This window comes from Candoia aspera, chromosome 3 (genome assembly GCF_035149785.1).
Source record: "Candoia aspera isolate rCanAsp1 chromosome 3, rCanAsp1.hap2, whole genome shotgun sequence".
NCBI lineage: Eukaryota > Metazoa > Chordata > Lepidosauria > Squamata > Boidae > Candoia > Candoia aspera.
Window position 1 is genome coordinate 9,209,467 of NC_086155.1, and position 25,776 is coordinate 9,235,242.

General features: G+C 40.3%; 1 protein-coding gene across 2 annotated transcripts in view; it reads right to left on the reverse strand.

The window, feature by feature from the left end:
- OSBPL2 (oxysterol binding protein like 2) overlaps positions 1–25,776 on the reverse strand; it is a 69,028-nt gene that overhangs the window by 22,738 nt on the left and 20,514 nt on the right. For both annotated transcript variants that reach the window (XM_063296969.1, XM_063296968.1), the window contains exons 3-7: positions 10,754–10,889; positions 9,389–9,464; positions 7,689–7,823; positions 6,564–6,661; positions 4,571–4,753 (exon numbers count right to left, since the gene is read on the reverse strand). In XM_063296969.1, coding sequence (XP_063153039.1) covers positions 4,571–4,753; positions 6,564–6,661; positions 7,689–7,823; positions 9,389–9,464; positions 10,754–10,889 — 628 coding nt within the window. The remainder of the gene's footprint in view (positions 1–4,570; positions 4,754–6,563; positions 6,662–7,688; positions 7,824–9,388; positions 9,465–10,753; positions 10,890–25,776) is intronic.

Consider the following 25,776-nt stretch of genomic DNA (forward strand, 5'->3'; position numbering starts at 1 on the left):
AGGCCTAAATTACATATTAAAATGTTTCATTCTTTCCCCATTCACCATTTATTCTATATAAACCCTCTGTCACAAATGTTCCTTTACTGGATTAAAACACATGTAAGCAAATTAACAGAGAAAATGCCACTTTAAGAGGACATGGCATTACAAAAAAAAGCTAAATGTCCCTTTATTATTTTGAAGAGTCCCCAGGGCCAATTCACTAAAATGTGGTATTTTTTCTTTTCCCTTTTCTTTGCACAATTGTGGATTATGTCCAGAACTAATATTCTCTTCGAAGTTCACACTTGATCAACAAAACACTGGATGGCTTAGATTTCTGTATATGCCTGCTGTTGGTTATAACATGATCAGCAATCCCACTGGAATAAGTGCACTCTAGATAAGAAAACCTTGCTTCTCCAGGCCCTGACAAAATATACTACACCCCCTCCTCATACCATTAAGATTCCCCAGTGTGTTGGTGGTGGGTTACAATAGGCAATTTGATCCTTAGAACTAAGAACATATGAAGATCCCTGTTGGTTTAAGCCAAGGGCCCACCTAATCCTATGTCATGCAGTAGCCAACCAATCCAGAAGCATGGAAATATGCATAGGAGATAAATGAAGTGGGGTATCAAACAATCAGTCAATCAAATAATAATCTCCACTGTTGCTCCCAAGCAGCCAGTATTTAAGACATGTTGCATGGGATTTCAAAGACAGTAAACAGCCATTAAGACCCCTAGCTGTTGACAGCCAATCCTCCATGAATACACACAGTCCCCTTTTAAAATAATGTAAATGTGTAGAAATCACATCTAATCGCAATAAATTCCAGTATGATTATGTGCTGTATGCATATTTTCCTTGGCTATGAATCTCACTGCATTTAGTTTGAAGGGATAATCTTGACTTCCTCTGGCACCAAAGAAGAACGCTTGCATTGCAACAACTTCACTGTTACCCACTCAGTAACCACTTTCATTCCTTCCTGTTTGCATTGATAACGCAAAGTAATCTGTTAGTCAGCAAGCTTATCATTAAGCAAGTACAATCTGAACTTATGTTCTGTGACTCGAATTAAAGCAAGCATGGCTACTAGCACAGTCAGACAAACACAAATGGGGGGGGGGGGGGGAGCCAAAGAGAGAGTTAGAGCTGTTGAGCAGAATAACACCACCAAGTAAAATGTTAGGTATTTATGACACAGTGATGCAACTACAGAACAAAGCAGTTTGAACTTTTCTAAAAAATATTACTGTAAAGCCGCAGAGCAGGTGTACGTATGACAATCTGGCTCTCACCAAGTCTTACAGAACTAGTTAGATTTCACTTTACATAGACTGGCATTGATCAACCAAAAATGATTCCTGTACATATAAACTAACAGCAGCTATATAAAGCATCATCCCTATCAATGGGATGGAGACTGACCAGAAGCAGCTTTGGATGATGTCTCTTTGATACAGAATCTTGCTATAAATAAAGAAAAATATCAAAGCCGTTATAATGGTGTGAAGGAGCAGAACTAGGACCGAGGAGACCCCGATTGAGGTCTACCCTCAGCCATAGAAGCAAAATATTAAACCAATCCCAGAAAACTATGATCCTTTTGTTAAAGCTGTAAGCCATGCATCCAGACAATCCATCCCGAGAGGGAGCCAAACCCATTTTGTATCAGGGCTTTCTCCAGATATTATGCCTCATCTTAATAACTATGTTAGAATGTTTAATGAAAACCCATTCTCTGAAGAAACAATTGAAGCTGGTGATGATATAATGCTACTCCTCACAGAATCCCGGAGATAGAAATGGAAGGCCATCCTGGAATCAACTGATTTGACAAAGAATAGCCAGAAGGGATGGAAACTCTTAAAGCATCTGAATAATGATCCAACTAATTCATGCCAATATAAGAACATTACAGCAAACCAAATAGCTCATCAGCTGTTGTTAAATGGCAGGGTTAAGGAGAGACTTAAGAAATGCAGGCTTCCAAGGGCAATGGAAGGGGAGGCCAGTGCTCTGACCCCCCTCCCCCCTTTGATAGAGAAGAACTGGAAACAGCAATTCGAGATATGAAGAATGGAAAAGCTGCAGAATTGGACAATATTCGTGTCGAACAAATAAAAAACTTTGGGGATTTTGCTAAGCAATGGTTGCTGTCACTTTCTAATGTACGTGTGGCCTCAAATCATATTCCAAAGATCTGGAGGAAAGCCTCGGTTATTGCACTTTTGAAACCTGGAAAAGAACCGAATGACCCAAAGAATTCTCGTCCAATTTCCCTCCTTGGCCATCTTTTTAAACTCTACGAGAGAGTCCTTCTAAATAGAATGCTTCCTGCTATCGAACCGATTCTTCTTCCCCAGCAAGCTGGTTTTCGGCCGAGAAAGTCCTAGGCCAGATACTTAATCTCGTCCAGCATATAGAGGATGGCTTTCAATTAGGTTTAACCACAGCAGCTGCTTTTGTCAAATTATCTGCAGCTTATGACACAGTTAATCAGAAGAAGCTTCTCTTGAAATTATGTAATATTACACACGGTTTTGCTTTAACTAAATGCACTGAGGCAATACTTGAGAATCAACGATTCTTTGTTGAATTCCAGGGAAAAAAAGAGTCGGTGAGAGTTCAGTGGCGTGATCTCCCACAAGGGAATGCCCTTGCCCCCCTGTTATTCAATATATATACTAATGATCAACCCGTCGGTCCTGATATATTGTCCTTCATCTATGCCAACGATTTGGCGCTTACCGCTCAGGGAATTAACTTCAAGGAACTGGAAGACAAGCTCACTCTGGCTCTTAAGAATATGTCTGAAAATTCTAACAAGAATGGACTAAAGCTAATCCCTCAAAAACTACTGTCTGCACAGTCCACCTCAAAAATAGGCAGGCCAGACGTAGGCTTGCTGTTATCTGGGATGGAGTGAGTCTGGCATATGCCATGTTACCTCGGTGTAACACTGGACTGAACATTAACCTTTAAAAGACATCGTTGCAACTTAAAGCACAAGATTTCCACCCGTAATAATCTTCTCAGGAAGTTGGCTGGTACTACTTAGGGTGCTCACCCTACTACTCTACGCACGGCCGCCCTTGCATTGTGCTACTTGGCGGGAGAGTATGCCTGCCCCGTTTGGGGCCGCTCTGCGCACTCTGCGCAGGTGGATAGGGTGCTTAGTGACACATGCCGCATTGTTACCAGATGTTTACGCCCACTCCACTTGATAAATTATATATCTTGGCGGGAATAACCGCGCCAGGCATTAGAAGGAGTGTGGCACAAGGCGTGGAATATGGAAAGGCGTTACACGATCTGGCACACCCATTGCTTGGCCAAGTACCTCCTACAAAAAGACTGAAGTCAAGAAGGAGCTTCTTAGACTGTGCTGAGGAGATTGCTACTACACCTCAAACAGAATGATTAAAAAGATGGAAATCTCAAGTAAAACATCTTCATAATTGGATAGAACCACTTGAGGAGTTGCCTGGAGGTTCAGAGGAAGAGTGGACGGTTTGGAGATGTTTAAACACACCACACACTGGTTTGGCCAGAACTAAAGACTATATGGAAAAATGGGGGTTTCTCCCTGAGGGAAAGGATATTTGCTGCAAATGCGGCAATATTCAAACAACTACCCATCTTTTACAGTGCCCTTTGGGACCAACATGCACACAGAGTGACTTACTGGCCGGAAACACCTCTGCCATCAACATGGCCCAGCATTGGGCTAAAGTTCTGTACATTTTATATTTTTTATTAAATGTTTTCAACTTTTTAACTTTTAATTAATACTTTTCCCCTTTCTATTTCCTGCATTTCTGACACAAAATGAGATGAGCCATGGAAGCTCCCTGGGTGAGCTGCTCTCTCTCTCTCCCCAAAGAACCTCACAAGATTGTTGTTTTGAAGAAAATTTGGAGCATGGAGTGCTATGTACACTGCCTTCAGCTCTTGGAGGAAAGGTGGGGTATGATTCTAACATTGCTTTATCTAATCACTTTTTTAAATGGCTATAGGCAGTTCTGACATAAGAGTATGGGATTAATTTCACTCTAAGCCTCTCCCAGGTTAATTTTGGTCCAGTTTGCTCATTGAAACTGTATAGCTGGATTTGAAAATATAAGAAAATATAAGAAAACGCCAACTGGCCTGATACATGCATGTGTCCAGGTATTTACCAAAAGGCTCCCTGCTAGTTTAATCTGTAGGAACAGTTATGGAGAGATATTCTGTTTCTAAAAATGACCATTGTAAGATTGACGGTCAGTGAAGATGCATAAGCCAGTGGCTGTTACAACATAATGTGGGAGGAAATGCCCCAAATGATGTACACTGTGAAATAAAGACCTAGCAATGATTGTGGCATTCCTTCAAAATTTTTCAACAACTTTGCACTACAATTTGTGTAAGTGTGCTTAATACATATCATCCAGTGCGCAAAAAAAAAAAGTTGAATTATAGAAACTTAAGACCTCATATGCAAACACAATCCAGAAAAAGATCAATAAATAAAAATTCCTTGGTGGAGATAATTATTAAAAGATGCCCAGACAACAAAGAACAGATACACTTACTTCATCAGTTCCAATGTTATTGTTCCCCGGGGTTCTGCTTCTACACTCTTCCCCCAGAACTTCAATTTAGGATAAATTGACCCGTGAAAAATGAAGTCCTGGTTTAAGCCTTCAGAATAAAATGCGCTGACAGGTGGATGATGACTGACCTGTTCAGAAATAAACCTAAAACCTAAATCCTCCCTAGAAATAAGAAAAAGTGATCATCAATATAAATCAGTTACTGAAAAGAAAAGCTTCAAATTACAGTTGAGGTCAAACATTTGCCTGTCACTTGCAGCAGCTTCCCTTATCTTCTTGCTTGTTTCATTTCTATACCGCCAAAATCACACAATTGCTGGTGGTTTGCAATCATAAAAAGAATCCAGCTGAATTTTTAAAATGGGGTACAAATTCAACATAAACATTAAAATAAGCAATACTGTGGTAGAAATATTAGAGCCCTAATTTGCACTGGAAAACTTCAATTCTCAAAAACCCTGCAAAACAACACCCTCTTGGCAGTTTTTTGAAAGGCCGCCAAAGTTGTTGCCAGTCTAAACTTGGAGGCAGGCTACCCTATCAAGTGGGGACCACCCCTCAAAAACATCACTTCCAGGTCTCCCCAGTTTTTACCTTTTGCAGGTCAAGAACCCTCAACATCCCTAACCAAGATAAGTAAACTGGTCAGTCCTCTCCAAAGAAGGTACTGTATATACTCATGGATAAGCCCATCCACGGATAAGCCGACCCTAGAATTTTTATCCAAAATATCATGAAAAATGCGACACCTGCAAATAAGCTGACCCTTGAAATTTTCATATATTTTAATTTTCCTAATTGGCTTATCCGCAGGTGACACATTCTTCATGGTGTTTCAGTTAAGAATTCAAGGACTGCTTATCTGCAGATGGGCTTACACACAAGTATATACCGGATATAGGAGTGCTTTAAAAAAGTATTACTATACATATTCATGGATAAGGCCATCTGCGGATAAGCCGAACCCAATTTTGGGGGTGTATTTTGACACCTAAAATCCGCAGCTTATCCACTACTATATACAGTAGTTTTGCAAGGATCTTCCAGCCAAGCCATACAGGTAAAATAATAACAAGCTGAATTGTACCTACGGCTCTACTGGAAGCTAATACAGTGACTGCAATACAGATATCATATGGTTGCAACAGCTCCCAACCACCAGCATACTGGCAGCTGCACCCTGCACCTGCAGGACTCTTCAAAGACAACCCCATGTAGAATGCAGGTAGAGAACTGTGACCCCACTCTTTATAGCTAGGCCTTCAACACTGCCATCCTCTTCAAAAGCATGCCATTCATGGCAGCGCAGGCATAGCACCTGTCTGCAGCTCTTTAAAGCGGCTGCAACTTTCCGTAGGATCACCCAGGATAGGTGTGGTTGTCTTAAAGTACTGCTGGCAGGTGCTGTTTGTGTCCCTCTGCACTCTGAAGCACCTTTTTGCAATTAAGTCCGAAGCACTGCACAGACCTAACAGCTTGTCTTTACAAATCCCATGCTTGTATCAGCTACGTGAAGACTTGTGGCTGACGGGGAGACGTACAACATCCCCCTTTTCCTCACTGTTTATTTAAAAATTCCAAATAACAAATACTGTGCTACTATATATGCGTTAGTCCTAGTCCTCCTTAATTTGCATCCCCTTTTGCCTCTGGAAAAATTTCTTCAGGTTCAAAAACTTGTATCAGCCATCCCTAACCTGGCCTGCCTCAGAAGGAATGGGCTGCAATTTACACATTTATTTACCTATTATGATATGGCCATTCTAGCTGGAAATTCTACAAGGTGTGATCCCAAATGATCTGGAAGGTATTATGTTGTGTAGGATTAGCCTATACCATTTTGAAACAGACTGGCATCTGGCTATTATCTCAAGTATTTATATTAACAAAAACCAAATGGGAAAAATTATCTTGAGCCAAGTGCAGAGGACATATGGTATATTCCAAAATGAAATTAAGACTGCCGTCTCACCTAATTAATTCATATGTTTCTCCAAGGAGTGGGTTAAATGGTTTGCCTGTTCTCTCCCACTGAGAGGCTACAGCAGAAACAGCAAAAGCAGAAACAGCCTGCAAGATGCATTAAGGGTAGAAGGGTGAGAGGTTCTCCCACAAAATAGAAAATAACCTGAACTGGCATTCTTAATTATTATTAAACATGATTAATTTTCACATGCTCTTATACAAGGTTCCCCACCTTTTGGGAGTGACAGGCACACTGAAAATGTTGGTTCCACGCTGTGGGCACCCTCACAAAATAATTGCTGGGGGAGGGCTCCTCCATTCACAGGAAGGCTGAATTAGGCAGGTTCCTACTGCCACTTCCTTGAGAAGAGCTCCCCTCCAAATGTCCCCTACTATTCCAACGTATCTTTTTCTGAGCATAGGAGCCCACTCCCAAAGAACAAACCCACAGCTGATCATTTTTATTATGTTTTTTACTTCCTATAATACATAATCAGGATTGGCCCTAACATCAGGCAAACCTGGGTCTTGGCCTTAATTTATCCATTTTGACAGTCTGCTGCTCAAAGCAGAGGCTTCCTTTTCCCTAATGGAAAGCCAGCCCTGATTATATGCTTTTCATCTGTTCAGAAGTTTCCCCCATTCAGGTGCATTACATGACCCTGGGTTTCTGTCCAATGTCTCTACCCCATGCTTAATACACCCCCATCATTTTTTTTTTCTTTCCTTCTAAATCAAAAGTCCCCAAAGTGTTACTTTGTTCAGAAAAACCCTGACAATGTATAGTTTAACTGCCCTTTCTGATACCCTTTTCCAACTGTTAAATAAGACGGCCATGAGAAGCACTGTAATTACTGTTCCAAGCGTGGCTGCATGACAGATTAATTCCTCACCTAATGATCTCCAACACGGACTTTGCATTTTTGATAGCAGCTTCCCACTGAGTCAACATTTTCTTGTGACTACAGAATATAATTCTACACTTTTCTGGCTTTATCCCTCTGCAGGATAGGTTGGTGAACAGAGTGGCTGTCACAAACACGAAACTTAAGTCTGTTAGACCCCTTCCTGGGATCTCCACCCTCTCATTCCCTTTTATGCAGTCAAAAAAAAAATATATGAAAAACATTACCTGCATTCTCTCCAGAGGGTTAGAATGACAGTTTGCTTTATTAATGAGGTACGTGTGCTCCATATATTCTGTTATTCGTTGCAGGAAGCTCAGGGGTTCGTTGAAGGCAATGGGCATGGTAATTTTGGACAGCTCCTAAATTGTAAGAGGGGAAAAATACAAAAATGGGGCTCCAAGAGCAAATTTTATACAACTATCAATTAATGGATATCAGCTCATGATACCTGCCTTACAGCTCGCTGCTGTCAGCTATCACAACACATTATGCCGTCCATCGTAACAGCGTAATAAAGTACAGACAACAGTATTAACGTTTGTAATGGTAGAGTATCATCGTTATGGATGCACTGCACACCTTCCAAGGTAGCAAAATCAGCCATGTTCTGTCTGGCCATTTCAGGAGTTCTCAATGTGGTATTCCTGGACACCAGTGCTCCTGCAGAGACCTCTCCTGGTACTCCCAAAATTATGTTACATTTTTGTAAAAGGTTTTTGAAAAGCAATAGGAAGCTGGCATCCTGCATAGCAAAGCGTCAGCTTCTATTATCTTTATTTCTAATAATTTTTCTAAGGCACAAGGGGTCCTGTGAGTTTTCTTAGAAAATAAGAATGGTGAGGGTCTACAACCTAGCTTTTTTAGAAGTTTGTTTATTTTTCACATTCCTAAGGCTGCCAGGCTCTGTAACAACATCTTGTACAACAGTTGAAAACAACAGAATAGGAAAGACGATACACAACTGGTATGGCCATCCATCCAGAAAAATATCAAAGGTAAGGACGTTTAGTAGGGAATGTCCTGGAGGGTGACCTAGAGGGATAGGAAGAAAAATGTTGGTGCCTTGTGGCCGCTCATTTTTCCCACACATGGCTGATACTTTGTGAAAGAGTCTACTGCAGTTGGGTGGCCAATACTAAAATAAAATAATAATAAAATAAAATAAAAATAAAATAAAATAAAATAAAATAAAATAAAATAAAATAAAATAAAATAAAATAAAATAAAATAAAATAAAATAAAATAAAATAAAATAAAATAAAATAAAATAAAATAAAATAAACTAAACTAAACTAAACTAAACTAAACTAAACTAAACTAAAATAAAATAAAATAAAAATAAAATATTTTAAAAATGGCCTCCAGCCCTAAACATTAAAAAGTCCTGGTCACTGCTTTGTATAGAAAAGATTCTATACATAAAATGCATAAAACTGTTCAAGGAAATTGATCATGACTAGATCTTCAGTACATTTCTTTCTCCCCAGTTTGTTTAATATATGGAATTCATTACTATATATAGCTGTGATGACTACTAGGTCCTTCTGAAATTATTAATGACAATGATCGCTTTATTGTTCCACTGATGGTTTTATGGCACCATCACTTGATTAGAGTCATTCCATCAAGCTGCAGAAGGAGGGAGGGAAGAAAAGGCAACCATCAATGCTGATGAGAGGCCATCTTCATCAGCTTCATCCTCTGCTGACTACCATCTAGCAACAGCATCCAGTACCTCTGCTGCTAACAGATCTTCAACCAGCCACCAGGAGACAAGGGAATCTTATTTTCCTTCTGCATGTATTCACCAGTGTTTACAGTACTCCAATATGTCCAATTTCCATCCATTTGATTTATTTATCATGCTCCAATACATTTACCAAACACACGAGGCAAACCATACTAGTAAACCACAGTAACTTACCAATCCAATGCATTTTTTTAAGATACTCCAGACACTGAAATCACTCCTACTAAACATAGGGGCAGGTAATGATGTTCTGCAGGAAGAATAAATCAGGATATTAATACTAGTGTCCCATACCTTTCCATAAAATTATTATTCTGCAATGGTCACCACCAAGATGATTTCTGGATTTCTTCACTCATGCAGGTGAAGAACTTTAAAATGACAGGTACAAGTATAAAACCACCTACTGCAATATTTTCAGTAACTTTTCCAAGATTCTTCTAGCACTTTGTGTCTGCATTTGATCTTTGCAATGTTATGAATGCATATGAGCATTACCCTGCCTTGATGAATACAGCATGTGCAAACCTATGTGCATTTTTACATACAACGAGAGCAATTTCTAAGATTTGAAAATTTTAATATTATTTAGTACAAATTTTATAACACCTATTCAGAACAATGAGATTTATCTCCAAGAAAAGGATGAGCAAGTTGGTTACGCAAAATAAATCCTAAACAATAAGGTGAGATGACCTAATGAGCTGAACTAGATTTCTGTTAGTCCCCTTTTTGAATGAAAACTAAATGGCAGCAAATCTAACACGACTCCTCCAGCAAGGTCCAAAGAGAACACCGGCTTTAAAATTAGGCATTCTTTTGGATAATTCTGGAATGAAGAACTCCCTCACACAACTAAGCAATTAAAACCAATACTCCAACTAAAGATGCAAGACATTTTTTTTAAGTTTGTTGGTTGAACGTGATTCCCAAACTGCACTGTCCTCATGCCCCATTTTGAAGATGAGCTTCAAAATCAACACTTGCTGCTGGGAAATCTTTCTGAATTGCCCTCTGTTTCACTCATTGTAGTTTTATATATTATTCTGATTTCTTTAAGTATTAAAAGAATTTAAAAAACGTTTCTTCATAGACAGGTATGAAGTCTACATGCTGCTCACTCCCAAAGCAAAGCCTCCTTAATAAAAATCCCAACCAAAGCAATTATTTTACTGTAATGTAAACTCTAAAAGGGACGTGATGGCGCTGAGCTGCTGAGCTTGCCGATCAGAAGGTCGGCGGTTTGAATCCGCGTGACGGGGTGAGCTCGTGCTGCTAGTCCCAGCTCCTGCCAACCTAGCAGTCCGAAAACATGCAAATGTGAGTAGATTAATAGGTACCACTTCGGCGGGCAGGTAACGGCGTTCTGTGTAGTCATGCCAGCCACATGACCACGGAAGTGTCTACGGACAAAGCTCTTCGGCTTTGAAACGGAGATGAGCACCGCCCCCTAGAGTCGGACACGACTGGACTTAATGTCAAGGGAAACCTTTACCTTTACCTAATGTAAACTCTGCTTAGCCACTCCAAAGAAAGTACCTGTGTTTCTTGATTCCATTCTCTTGTACTGGCCCATCGCCATTGTGCTTTCCAGTCCTATTACTCTTGTGGTCATCCACATCAACTTTATGGACTGCTTCTGAAAACTCTCCTGAAGAATTATCAGAATCAAAGCCTGTGTAAATAAAGTGAACCATATTAAAACATATCACAGGAACTTGGGGGTTGTCCTATAATTAATACTGTAACAGTACTTGGAAAGGCAGGTTAAAGCGAGCATCGATTCGAAGTAGATAATACGAAGCGCAGGTCTTTTTAAAATGTTGACTACTTACTACTACTACTACTACTACTACTACTACTACAATGATGATGATCTTGCCTTTATTTTGTGCAACTCAAGGCAGTGACTTATCTTACCAGGAAGCATCAAAGCACCCAGCTGAATCATGTTAGAGAATTTGGTCACCACTGCAAGTATTTCTATGTATATGAGTGTGCATGTGTACATGCCATAAACTGAATTTTTCATGCTACTCCACTAAGAAGAAACCTTAAATTCAGGTCTTTTGTGTTTGATTACGGTCTTACCCCCTTTATGTGACTGCTTATGTAGACCATCTAGAATGGACAAGTTAGTTTCCTATAGCCATAAATTTATTTATTTAATTTTACATCCTGCCTTTATTATTTTTATAAATAACTCAAGGCAGCAAACATACCAAATACTCCTTCCTCCTCCTATTTTCCCCACAACAGCAACCCTGTGAAGTGAGCTGGGCTGAGAGAGAGGGACTGGCCCAAGGTCACCCAGTGGGCTTTTATGCCTCAGGCGGGACTAGAACTCTCATACCACGACTGATTGGCTCTTGGGCTGAGAGAGAGGGACTGGCCCAAGGTCACCCAGCCAGCTTTCAGGCCTAAGGTGGGACTAGAACTCTCCTACCACGCCTGATTGGCTCTTGGGCTGAGAGAGAGGGATTGGCCCAAGGTCACCCAGCCGGCTTTCAGGTCTAAGGCGGGACTAGAACTCTCCTACCACGCCTGATTGGCTCTTGGGCTGAGAGAGAGGGATTGGCCCAAGGTCACCCAGCCAGCTTTCAGGCCTAAGGCGGGACTAGAACTCTCCTACCACGACTGATTGGCTCTTGGGCTGAGAGAGAGGGACTGGCCCAAGGTCACCCAGCCAGCTTTCAGGCCTAAGGTGGGACTAGAACTCTCCTACCACGCCTGATTGGCTCTTGGGCTGAGAGAGAGGGACTGGCCCAAGGTCACCCAGCCAGCTTTCAGGCCTAAGGCGGGACTAGAACTCTCCTACCACGCCTGATTGGCTCTTGGGCTGAGAGAGAGGGATTGGCCCAAGGTCACCCAGCCGGCTTTCAGGTCTAAGGCAGGACTAGAACTCATGGACTCCTGGTTTCTAGCCTGTTGCCTTAACCTCTAGACCAAACTGGCTCTCATATACATATGTATACATACATATACATACATATAGATATACGACAGAAGAGTTTATATCAGTGTTGTCCAAACTTGGCAACTTTAAGATGTGCATACCTCAACCTCCTGAATTCCCCAGCCAGCATGCTGGCTGGGGAATTCTGCGAGTTGTAGTCCATGAATCTTAAAGTTGCCAAGTTTGAAAAACGTGGGTTTATATTAATATACAGCTCAAAATATGGAAGAGGAGAAGTGTTCAGGAAAAAGTGACATAGTCAAAGTGTGGTTTTGCACTTATACAGTATTTTTTTAATTAGATTTTTAACCCACCTTTGTTATATATAACTGAAGCTGGCAAACATACCTAACATTCCTGCCTCCTATTTTCCCCAGAACAACCACCCTCTGAGATGGGCTGGGCTGAGAGAGAGGGACTGGCCCAAGGTCACCCAGCTGGCTTTCAGGCCTAAGGCGGGACTAGGACTCTCATACCACGCCTGATTGGCTCTTGGGCTGAGAGAGAGGGACTGGCCCAAGGTCACCCAGCCGGCTTTCAGGCCTAAGGTGGGACTAGAACTCTCATACCACGCCTGATTGGCTCTTGGGCTGAGAGAGAGGGATTGGCCCAAGGTCACCCAGCCGGCTTTCAGGTCTAAGGCAGGACTAGAACTTTCATACCACGCCTGATTGGCTCTTGGGCTTAGAGAGGGACTGGCCCAAGGTCACCCAGCCAGCTTTCGTGCCTAAGGCAGGACTAGAACTCTCATACCACACCTGATTGGCTCTTGGGCTGAGAGAGGGACTGGCCCAAGGCCACCCAGCCGGCTTTCGTGCCTAAGGAAGGCCTAGAACTCAGTCTCCTGGTTTCTAGGCCAGACCTTAACTGCTACACCAAACTGCTTCCTTTATGGACTGATGTGCTTTCTGTGCCAAACAGCTATGGTCCAGGCAGATGTCCAATTAGATCACCTTTTTCTCAGAAGGCAAGTTATTTCTTGCCACAAGAATTTAAATGCATCAGAACACATAATGCTTGAATCTTAGATATGGCAACTGCTATTATTTCCAAAGAGAATTCTGAGCTATCAAAGCTGTGTGAGCCCCAGTGTTTCCTTTGTGAAGGAGCAGATCTGTGACTTAGGGGTCCTTCTGGATTTGAAGTGCTAGTTGAACTGGTGGAGGCAGTGGCCAGGAGATCCTTTGCCCAGCGTTAGTTGGTGCCCCAGCAACACCCCCGCTTGGAGTGAGAGAACCACATTCCAATAGCTCACAGCCTATCCTTCACCTGGACTACCGCAATGTGCTATATATGGGACTGCCTCTGAAGACTACCTGGAAGCTGCAGTTAATATAGCATGCAGCAGCCTGTTTGTTAACTGGCACTTTGCATTGACAGCACATTCAACCTATGCTCTGAGTCCTGTGTTGGATCCCAATAGGCATCTAGATGCACTTCAAAGTAACGGTTTTGACCTATAAAGCTCTACATCGCTTGACATCTGGTTACCTGCAAAACCGACTTCTCTTAACACAATCAGCCAGACCATCACAATTGTCCTGAGGAAAACTGTTTGTTGTACCCTGCTTCCATGAAAACGGGGGGAGGGGGTTGCTGAAACATGGAGGAATTATTTTTGATAGTGGGGCCTGCCCTCTGGAACAGCCTCCCTGGTTGAGATCAAGTTTATCCTCACCTTGATTTCATTCATGAAGATGCTTCCAGAGAGCATTCCTCTCTCTGATTGCCTGGCACCATCTAGGTGTATTAATTACAAATTGTGTTTCATGTTTTAATCTGGGGGGGGGTGTCTTACTGTGGATATTTTATGTATGATTGATTTTTATCATGGATGTTTTAATGTTATCTATCACAGATATTTTATCTGTACAATACAGTTAACTACTGGGAATCCTATGGCATTTGGTGGTATACAAGCTGAATAAATAAAATAATATGGTTTAGATTTATTGGCTTCACCAAACACACCTGATCACCTGGCCTTGGACCTTCCAGTGCCTCTAATATTTGAGAGTCATTCTACAAACATTTTTCCAAAGATATGCACTTCTACCCACCTCCCATTTTATTACCGTACTATCTGGTTAGTTCCATCCGTCCAACTAAATTGTCCTATTGCTTCATCTCCAATTCAAGCAACTTACTGGAACACCCCAACAAAAAAATCAAAACTAAAGATTGAATTTCTGCAATGCAAAAAGTGAGGGAAATTAAGTTCTGTTTCATTCATAAGATAACCACTGAACAATATTCAAAATAAGAATACCACCAACACAAAAAAAATACCTTTCTCCCTAACAAATTTTAAATAGTTGAGTATGTTTTGATTAACCTTGCTTACTTTATCTTTTAACTCTACATTTCCTGCCTTACTTATTTTAAACCCCAGCTGATAACAGTAGGTGCTGTTTAAAACCAATGCATGTCGCAATACAAACTATGTCAATTGGTTTACAAACCATTCAGCACAGATTAAGGGAGTAACTCAAAAATATACAGAAACAATTCACCAATTCACAGTCTTATGGAATCTGAATGGGAAAGACATTGGAAAAAAAGAAAAGCACTACATTTGTCACATTCATGTCACTACACAAACTCACAAATTATATTTCGCTGAAAAAGCGTTGTCCCGTCAAATACTTTACACATAAAACAGAGGGATCTTAGGTTAGTTACAGTAATTGAGGCAGTTAAGTTTTTCTATCCAAAACGGTTTTGGGGGGGAGGAGGGAATAATTTTAAATTAGTAATGTCTTCCTTTTAGATAAATACGACAATAAGTGAAGCAGTCCATTTTTTAAAGATTTCCAGAACTTGTTTGAAACAATTAAAACAAAATCCTACTAGACAATAATAAAACCCTTTGAAATAGTATATTAAACAGATTCACTGACAATAATACTTCCTTACACAATCCAGAGTGTGCCTCTGGATGCACCAGGTTGCAACCTTCAAAATTCCTAGGCAGTAGAATCTAATGAATCTGAAGGGCACCAAGTTGGGGAGGCTGACCTAGACTTTGCAAAAATTACCATTATTCTTTTTTTCCCATCTCCTGAGGCTGGCAATATTTGGAGTTAAAACCAATCACAATGTAATTCCAACAGACATTAACACTCAATGTTAAAACAAAAATGCATTGCTCTTTTTCTACATCTTACCTGTAGCTAAAGACTATCATCTTGTTCATACAAGAAAAACTGGTAACAACAAATCCATACAAAATCTACCATGATTACTGTCATACTAACATGTATTCACTTTATTTAATTAATTTAATTTAAAAAATACATTCTCTCAAAAATCCTTTCTCTCTCTCTTTGTATCTACAGAGAAGATGCTTGGCTGAAGAGAAATATATAGTGGGAGGCACTCAGCCAGTGTGGTCTAGTGGTTAAGTCACCAAGCTAGAAACCAGGAGACTGTGAGTTCTAGTCTTGCCTTAGGCACAAAGCCAGCTGGGTGACCTTGGGCCAGTCCCTCTCTCTCAGCCCTAGAAAGGAAGCAAGGGCAAACCACCTCTGAAAAACCTTGCCAAGAAAACTGCAGGGACTTGTCCAGGCAGTCACCAGAAGTCAACACTGACTCAAAGGAAGTACAAAATAATAATAGCAATAAATGTACTACTGTAAATAAGTGAGCAGAGTCATTACTACTGTTTTTGGCAACATACCTGAGTTCCTACCTTAGATTACGAGTTATGTAATAAAAATGTCAGCAACTTCTGAAGACTGAAAGGCAAACTAAGCCACTTTGGTCTACTGGTTAAGGCACCAGCCTAGAAACCAGGAGGCTGAGAGTTCTAGTCCTGCCTGAGGCATGAAAGCCGGCTGGGTGACCTTGGGCCAGTCACTCTTTCTCAGCCCAACTCACCTCACAGTTGTTGTTGTGGGAAAAATAGGAGGAGGAAGAAGTATTAGGTCTATTCCCTGCCTTGAATTATTTGTAAAAATAATAAAGGCAGGATAGAAAATTAATTAATTAATTAATTAGAATGAATGAATGAATTAATTAATTAATTAATTAAAATAAATGAACTGGCTAGTAGTTAAATTATTTCTGCCAATTAGGCAAGATCAGTTGAGAAAGAAGAATGGAAATAAACAAAGTCATTGGTAATTTGTCTCAAGTTAATAGCTAATGAATTATGTTATGATGCTTATAGTGTTTAAAAAAGAGAAGTGGAGAATAAAAATTGATACATTTTAACAAACTATTGCAAGGAAGTACAAGGAAAAAAGAGCATTAAATGTGTATTTAATATTCATTGTGTTTTTGATATTGATGTATGGCTATCTAACAAGGACATGAAAGGACAGTCACCAACCAAAAACAGTCTTTTCAACTTTGGACAGGTTGCATTGAGATTTTAGCCAGCAAAGAAATTCTATTGAGTTGTAATCTTAACACATCTAGAGCAGCCCTTCAGCTCTGGAGGAACACTTGAAATACTGTTCAGGGACTCAGGGTCGCCCTGCATAAAAATTGTAAAAATAGGGAAACTTCACAATGCAATTCACTTCTGATCTACAGAGTCCACGTTTTACAACATTTACAACAGCAGCAAAGCAGCAGGTTGGCAGCTGAATTGCTGCTCATAAGAACTCCCACCACTACAAGGACCAGCATGTTTGGTGTGTGAAGTTCAAAAAACAATGTATTATGGGGTGTTTTTTTTTCCAATGACAATCTCTTGGGGAACACCTAGTGACCTCACATAGAACCGCAGTTGGCAAAGATTGTTCTTCAGAGTACATAGTTAGGAATAGCTGTTCTGTACCATGTCTTAAAACTCATCAACAACACGCTGAATGACTTGCGTCAGGTTCCTCAACCTTGGCAACTCTAAGCTGTGCAGACTTCAGCTCCCAGAATTCCCCAGCCAGCTGGCTGGGGAATTCTGGGAGCTGAAGTCCGCACAGCTTAGAGTTGCCAAGGTTGAGGAACCCTGACTTATGAAATACATGGTTTTCAAATTCTTCTCTATCTGGCATAAGAGGTTCAGAGCATTCTAGGGCATACGGTTGAGTGTACATAATCAGCTGGTACTGTGTGTTTTTCTGAGACCTATTAGGTTTTATTGGTGCACCCATGTGAACGAAAGTACATTCCAAGATACAACCAACAGTCTTCCAAGACTCAATGCTGCAGGCAAAGATTTTAAAGGAAGAAAGAAAACTCTCTTTCAGAGATGCCTTCCCACTGTTGCCAACCTTTTCATGAGACGGGTGCTTTCATAGCATTCCTACCACGTCCCTACGCCCTACTCAGTTCTGATCCATTATCAAATTATCAAATATTGCACAACTTTACTGCAAACACTATATAGATCTCCTGATATAATCTATGCATAAAACCAGTGGCTACCTTGATTTAAAGAATTTCTGATGCAAGACAGGAAAAATGTTAGCACATACTATATCTGGCTTCAGCAAAGGATTGTTACCTTGTCGTGGTGCTGGAGCTTGAGCACCTCAATGATGCCGTGAGCTAAACCGTGAAGGGCCACCCAAGACGGGACGGTCATGACAGAGAGGTCAGACTAAATGCGATCCCTGGGGAAGGTAATGGCAACCCACCCCAGTATTCTTGCCGTGAAAACTAAATGGATCAGTACAACCAGAGATATGTCGGTATACCATCGGAAGATGAGACCCCCAGGTCGGAAGATGGTCAAAATGCTACTGGGGAGGAACAGAGGATGAGTTCAACTAGCCCCAGAGGTGATGACGCAGCTAGCTCAAAGCCGAAAGGATGGCTAGCGGCCGACAGTGCTGGTGGTGAACGGCGAATCCGATGTTCTAAGGATCGACACACCATTGGAACCTGGAATGTAAGATCTATGAGCCAGGGCAAATTGGATGTAGTTATTGGTGAGATGTCAAGATTAAAGATAGACATTCTGGGCGTCAGTGAACTGAAATGGACTGGAATGGGCCACTTCACATCAAATGACCACCAGATCTACTACTGTGGACAAGAGGACCACAGAAGAAATGGAGTAGCCTTCATAATTAATCATAAAGTGGCTAAAGCAGTGCTTGGATACAATCCAAAAAATGACAGAATGATCTCAATTCGAATTCAGGGCAAGCCATCTAACATCACAGTGATCCAAATATACGCCCCAACCACAAATGCTGAAGAAGCTGAAGTAGAGCAGTTCTATGAGGATCTGCAGCACCTACTGGACAACACGCCTAAAAGAGATGTTATTTTCATCACAGGAGACTGGAATGCTAAGGTGGGCAGTCAAATGACACCTCGAATTACAGGTAAGTATGGCCTGGGAGAACAAAATGAAGCAGGACATAGGCTGATAGAATTTTGCCAAGACAATTCACTCTGCATAACAAACACTCTCTTCCAACAACCTATGAGACGGCTTTATACATGGACTTCACCAGATGGACAACACCGAAATCAGATTGATTACATCCTTTGCAGCCAAAGGTGGCGGACATCTGTACAGTTGGTAAAAACAAGGCCTGGAGCTGACTGTAGTTCAGATCACGAACTTCTTCTTGCACAATTTAGGATCAGACTAAAGAGATTAGGGAAGACCCACAGATCAGCTAGATATGAGCTCACTAATATTCCTAAGGAATATGCAGTGGAGGTGAAGAATAGATTTAAGGGACTGGACTTAGTAGATAGGGTCCCGGAAGAACTCTGGACAGAAGTTGGCAGAATTGTTCAGGAGGCGGCAACAAAATACATCCCAAAGAAAGAGAAAACCAAGAAGGCAAAATGGCTGTCTGCTGAGACACTAGAAGTAGCCCAAGAAAGAAGGAAAGCAAAAGGCAACAGTGATAGGGGGAGATATGCCCAATTAAATGCAAAATTCCAGAGGTTAGCCAGAAGAGATAAGGAATTATTTTTAAACAAGCAATGCGTGGAAGTGGAAGAAGACAATAGAATAGGAAGGACAAGAGACCTCTTCCAGAAAATTAGGAACATTGGAGGTAAATTCCAGGCCAAATTGGGTATGATCAAAAACAAAGATGGCAAGGACCTAACAGAAGAAGAAGAGATCAAGAAAAGGTGGCAAGAATATACAGAAGACCTGTATAGGAAGGATAACAATATCGGGGATAGTTTTGATGGAGTGGTCAGTGAGCTAGAGCCAGACATCCTGAAGAGTGACGTTGAGTGGGCCTTAAGAAGCATTGCTAATAACAAGGCAGCAGGAGACGACGGCATCCCAGCTGAACTGTTCAAAATCTTACAAGATGATGCTGTCAAGGTAATGCATGCTATATGCCAGCAAATTTGGAAAACACAAGAATGGCCATCAGATTGGAAAAAATCAACTTATATCCCCATACCAAAAAAGGGAAACACTAAAGAATGTTCAAACTATCGAACAGTGGCACTCATTTCACATGCCAGTAAGGTAATGCTCAAGATCCTGAAAGGTAGACTTCAGCAGTTCATGGAGCGAGAATTGCCAGATGTACAAGCTGAGTTTAGAAAAGGCAGAGGAACTAGAGACCAAATTGCCAATATCTGCTGGATAATGGAAAAAGCCAGGGAGTTTCAGAAAAACATCTATTTCTGTTTTATTGACTATTCTAAAGCCTTTGACTGTGTGGACCATAACAAATTGTGGCAGGTTCTTAGTGGTATGGGGATACCAAGTCATCTTGTCTGCCTCCTGAAGAATCTGTATAACGACCAAGTAGCAACAGTAAGAACAGACCACAGAACAACGGACTGGTTTAAGATTGGGAAAGGAGTACGGCAGGGCTGTATACTCTCACCCTACCTATTCAACTTGTACGCAGAACACATCATGCGACAAGCTGGCCTTGAGGAATCCAAGGCTGGAGTTAAAATCTCTGGAAGAAACATGAACAATCTCAGATATGCAGATGATACCACTTTGATGGCTGAAAGTGAAGAGGAACTGAGGAGCCTTATGATGAAGGTGAAAGAAGAAAGTGCAAAGGCTGGTTTTCAGCTAAACCTCAAAAAACCAAGATTATGGCAACCAGCTTGATTGATAACTGGCAAATAGAGGGAGAAAATGTAGAAGCAGTGAAAGACTTTGTATTCCTAAGTGCAAAGATTACTGCAGATGCTGACTGCAGTCAGGAAATCAGAAGACGATTAATCCTTGGGAGAAGAGCAATGACAAATCTTGATAAAATAGTTAAGAGCAGAGACATCACACTGACAACAAAGGCCCGCATAGTTAAAGCAATGGTGTTCCCTGTAGTAACATATGGCTGCGAGAGCTGGACCATAAGGAAGGCTGAGCAAAGGAAGATTGATGCTTTTGAACTGTGGTGTTGGAGGAAAATTCTGAGAGTGCCTTGGACTGCAAGAAGATCAAACCAGTCCATCCTCCAGGAAATAAAGCCAGACTGCTCACTTGAGGGAATGATATGAAAGGCGAAACTGAAATACTTTGGCCACATAATGAGAAGACAGGACACCCTGGGGAAGATGCTGATGCTAGGGAGAGTGGAAGGCAAAAGGAAGAGGGGCCGACCAAGGGCAAGATGGATGGATGATATTATAGAGGTGACGGAGTCGTCCCTGGGGGAGCTGGGGGTGTTGACGACCGACAGGAAGCTCTGGCGTGGGCTGGTCCATGAAGTCACGAAGAGTCGGAAGCGACTAAACGAATAAACAACAAAAACTATATCTGGATTTAACAAGGACATGGCTGGCTCCATGCCATAAAAATATCACAACTAATGTTCATAAGATTTATGAGCACAAACATTTTTGCTCTATAATATGTTGAAACAAGAAAATCAGTTTCCTCTGCAAACTGCCTATTTTTCAATAGTGAATGGTATCAGTTTTTCCCAACTTGAAGTCCTCTGTATTTGTTGAATTATACCATGCTATGTAAACCAGACTGAGGCATGTACAAATTCCTGGCTGTTTTAAGTAGAGACCATTAAATGTGTGTCACACATTTTACAAGTTTAAATAGATTTAATGTTAAAATGCAAAGCATGCTAAAATATCCAGAACAAAACACTGCTGACTTGAAGATTTTGGTCGAATGTCTCTTGAAGACTCACTAGCCACTTGGCTTTATCTGTGAGACAGGATGAGTGAGAACAGAGTCACCTTCTGTTGAAACAGAACATGAACAGATCTCCCTGGTATGAGACAATTATATTATGCTAATTCCAAGGTATATTGTTTTCTGCTACAGATTACGGTTACTATGGTAACTAATCATTTTAGCCTGGTGAAGAGGTTGAATTTAATTGTCCTCTTTTTAGGTGTTAATAGTTGCATAGCCTGAAGCGAGGTCAGTTTTGCTTGTTAGTTTCAGCTGCTTCTCTTTAGGCTAGTAGAGAGTAAGCAGCTCTCTGAGAGCCTGCGAAAATGCAAAGCCTGTAAATATGTTTTTGTGCTTTCTGTAAATAAATTTATTTTTATAGAAATGCCTGGTGTGTGACTTTTCTGATCTCTCCTGGGTCAAATGCTTTCTAGCACTCTGCCAACACTTTCCTCAGTGCTATCTGATCAATATAACAATTTTTGTGAGACGAAAAGGGTTAGGCTTTCTTTAACTGAAGCATCAGCTTTGAAAAGAGAGGCTACAGGTGGTGATATCCTGTTTTACTCTTATTTCCTTTGGCAGTGTAAAGGGTGATGTCATTCATTAATTTGTGCTACTGCATTAGAACATTCCCGCAACTGTAATTATCTAATGATAATCAGATCCCAAGATACCACAACACCTAATTTGGGTATTATAATAATAATGGCATTCATGGGAGCCTGTACAGGGGTTGAAGAGCTAACTTCTAGCATATATGTGGAATACATGGGAGACATTTGAAAATGTTGTTATTATATATGTGTATACCATTCAAACAAAACATTATTTAGATGTTTAAGAATTATAAAAATAACTTAGGCCTTTGGGGTTATGGAAACACAAACTGGTACTGTACTGATGTGTAGCACAAGCATCTCTACAGCATATTCTATACTGCAGATTTGGAATCATATACCAGGAAAGGATATGAAGGACTGTGAGACTTTTTACTAAGCTTGAGAAAGCCCCAGGTCATGGGCAGCCTAAAGGTGTACAGCCATGTCTTCAGAAAATTCTTTCAATAAAAGAACTGAAAGGGTGTCCTCTGCAAGTCTTGTTGAACCTTGAAAACTAAATAAGTGATATCACTTCATTTTTTTTTTATCCATTCAATCATGTCCAATTCTCGGAGACTGCCTGGACAAGTCCCTGCAGTTTTCTTAGCATGGTTTGTCAGAATGGTTTGCCATTGCCTTCTTCCTAGGGCTGAGAGAGTGTGACTGGCCCAAGGTCACCCAACTGGCTTTGTGCCTAAGGCGGGACTAGAACTCACGGTCTCTGGTTTCTAGCCTGGTGCCTTAACCACTACACCAAACTGGCTCTCTATCACTTCAGTAGCCACCAGGATGGGCACTTTTTCAGTGTCCAGAGGCCAATGAGTAGGGCACTATGCAAACTGGACAGGACTGAGATTTTCCAGATATATAGGAGGAACTTTTTAGAATTGTGTTAAGCCCATAGTACGGCTTACAATACATCACTTCTGTATTTCTCTCTTCAAAACTGTAGGAAACTATACCACCAATTTTCAGCAACCATCTCACCAAAATTCAGCAGCATGGCTGGTAGGGGCCTCAAAGGCTTCAAAAAGGAATCATATTTTATTCTTCATATCAAATATCTAGCCCAGGTGTTGAGACCTTAAAACATAACTACTTTGGCAAGTTTTTTTTTTTTTTTTACTTTTCACTTCATTAGCCTCTTTTTAAAACAATGGAAACTCGGTTCCCCAAAATTTCAGTACAGCGAACAATATTAATTTTCAATGAATAGCAGCACAAATAAATTTTAAAAGGTTAATTTGCATATAACAAATTGTTAGACGTAATTATCCATGCTCTGGATATTTCCACTCGTAAAGTTAATTACAGAGTTTAACGAGGAAGAAACCAGACTAGAGTGCAGAAATGAACAAAAAGCACTATTCCCAAAAAACCCAATCAACTTCCTCTCGCTCACATATGTCCCTTGCATGTACCCAACGGACATAATGATGGAGAACCCATGACTGGATAACCCATTTTTGCATCTTGTTTCTCTTCATTTTAAAAGCAAAGACGACTTATGACATCTTAAGGAGCTGAATCAAAGAAATGCAGTACTACTCTTCACAGTTCACAAATCTCAAATTTCAAACAACAAGAGAAGGCCTAAGAAAGAGTTTGTAGAAAAGAGAAAATCTTGAGAGCCCTAACTGTAAGTAAAAAGTGTAAATTAAGGTTTTGTTTTCACTGGTACAAGGGGATGGAGTGGCAACACAGAAGAATTAATACAATTTCTTGAGAGGTTTATCATCCATAGCAAGAATAGCATTACTTTTAACTCCTTAAACAACAAATACTTCACAACATAATCCACTCAGAATGAGTTGAATGTGCTTCAGTGGCTTACAGGAAAGGTGTCTTGAGTATTAAAAACAACATGAGAAATGGTGACTTACTAGCAAGCTTGTTTTTAGAAGTCGTCTTCTTCTTCCACATCCTGCAAAGTAATACCAGTCCTCATTGACTAAGCTCCACCTCCAAGAAATCCAGGAAGGCAAGCAAGCCTGAGTCACAGTATAAAAGGAATGAGACTGCCCTTCTAAATGAAGTAACTCATATTTAAATGCCACGACCAGACAAGGTGACTACATCATTTTTAGTTAATCACAAGAGCAAGGTAACTGAGAAGGAAGCTACACAGAACTAGGAGAAGAAATATTTAATCTTCTACAGACTATGTATAGTATGTCACAAGTTATTTGAAGAAATTATAAAATATTTGTACTGTTAACAATAAACCATGGAAGATAATGTTAGTCATAAACCAGACAAGGTAGTCCATGCTCTCCTGACATCAAAGAAAGCAACAGACACCCAATAATAGATTCCAAAAGATTTATAACACAATATCTATAACATTAAAAATTAAACAGCCGGAAATCATACCCCAAGTGTATTTATGGTCTTTACTTTAAACAACACCAGAATCCAAAGGCCTTTTCAGTTTGTTAAAATCCTTCTTGAAACTTGACACTCACAGTTGAACATACTTTAGGCAAGAAATATATATCTTACCCACACACAATACACTAACAATAACTTCCAATTATATAAACTTTTAGCAACTTTTGCTCCATAGCAAAATAAACAAATAAATAAATTTCTTTCAAATTAATGTGCTCAGTAGAATGTAATTCACCAAGCTCTTTATCAGCTACAACCCCAGAAAATCCTGGCCAGTCCTTTGAGCTAATCATTAGTTTCCATATTTTACACACAAACATGTTTTTCACAAGCTCTTGAGAAGATGAGAGCCCATCTAGTCTAGCACTTTGGGGTCAGAGAGAAACTTTCAGAAAGCTCACAAGCATGGGCAGAAGGCTGATGACTTTCTTCTATCTTTTCATTCCAGCACCTGATATTTAAGAATCATGCTCTCTTATGATTCTGAAGATGCAGGTATTTAAACTTACAGCGTTCATGAATTTCTCAAGTTGACCTTCTCAACTATCTCAATTGTTGGCCATCTCCACATCTAGTGGTTCTGAATTCCAGAGTTTAACTAGGTCTTCTATAATACTTTTATATATAAAGGCATGCAATTTCATTACTAAACAATAACCCAGAACAAAACATAGAATTCAGCAATGGGAGAGAAAAATGCCACATTAGAGTCTTTTGCATGCAAGTTTTATTAAAGAAGTTGGGGAACACTATACTATAAAACTAGTAGCAAACTCTAATTTCCAACACAGACTATTCGGGAAGAGAAAAAAAAATTAGTTTATGTTGGGTTCTCATAGTACTGTTACAGTTATAAATTAAGGCCCGTGAAAAAGCAAAGGAAAAGTGTTGAAATTATTAAATAGAGCAGAGCAAGAAAAACAATAGCAGTATCATTTCAAAGAAGCACTACTACTGCTGGAACAGTGTCTCTACCATTTATCACAAAAACTGTACATAATATATATTTTTACTTTAGGGTAAAAGGTTTAAACAAGAAAACAACACATCGAAGTGCTGATAGAAAATAAAACAACAATCTTGCCCTCACAAGAGACAGATTTTCAACCTGAATGTCAACTGTCCATCAAAGATTCCTGAGCAGAAGGTCCAACCTCTTAGCAAAGCAAAGCTCACAGTTTGAGATCAACAAAAAAAATAAAATCTCCACCTAGAAACTCAAGCGCAGGAATTGTTCCCTAAGCCAGTAGCTTAAGGTGCCTCCCTGCCTGTGTTTACCCCGCCCAGCTGGTTATTAGACATGCAATGAACCAAGGAAGGGTTATTTCTTAAGTGCATCAAAATTAAATATGTAATTTGGAAAGTAGTCTTGACACATCATCACAAGGAGTTTCCGCAAATAAATTAATGGGTCATTGGCATGAAGGATTTTATATTACTAACAGAAAATCAAGACTTGGATTTTCTGATAAATTGTACAGTTTCTTCGAGTCAAGAACTCACAGGTCAAGTCAAGTGTGTTCAAATCAAGAACACACAAACACATTGGTTTTTAGATGACATAACTAATTATTATTAT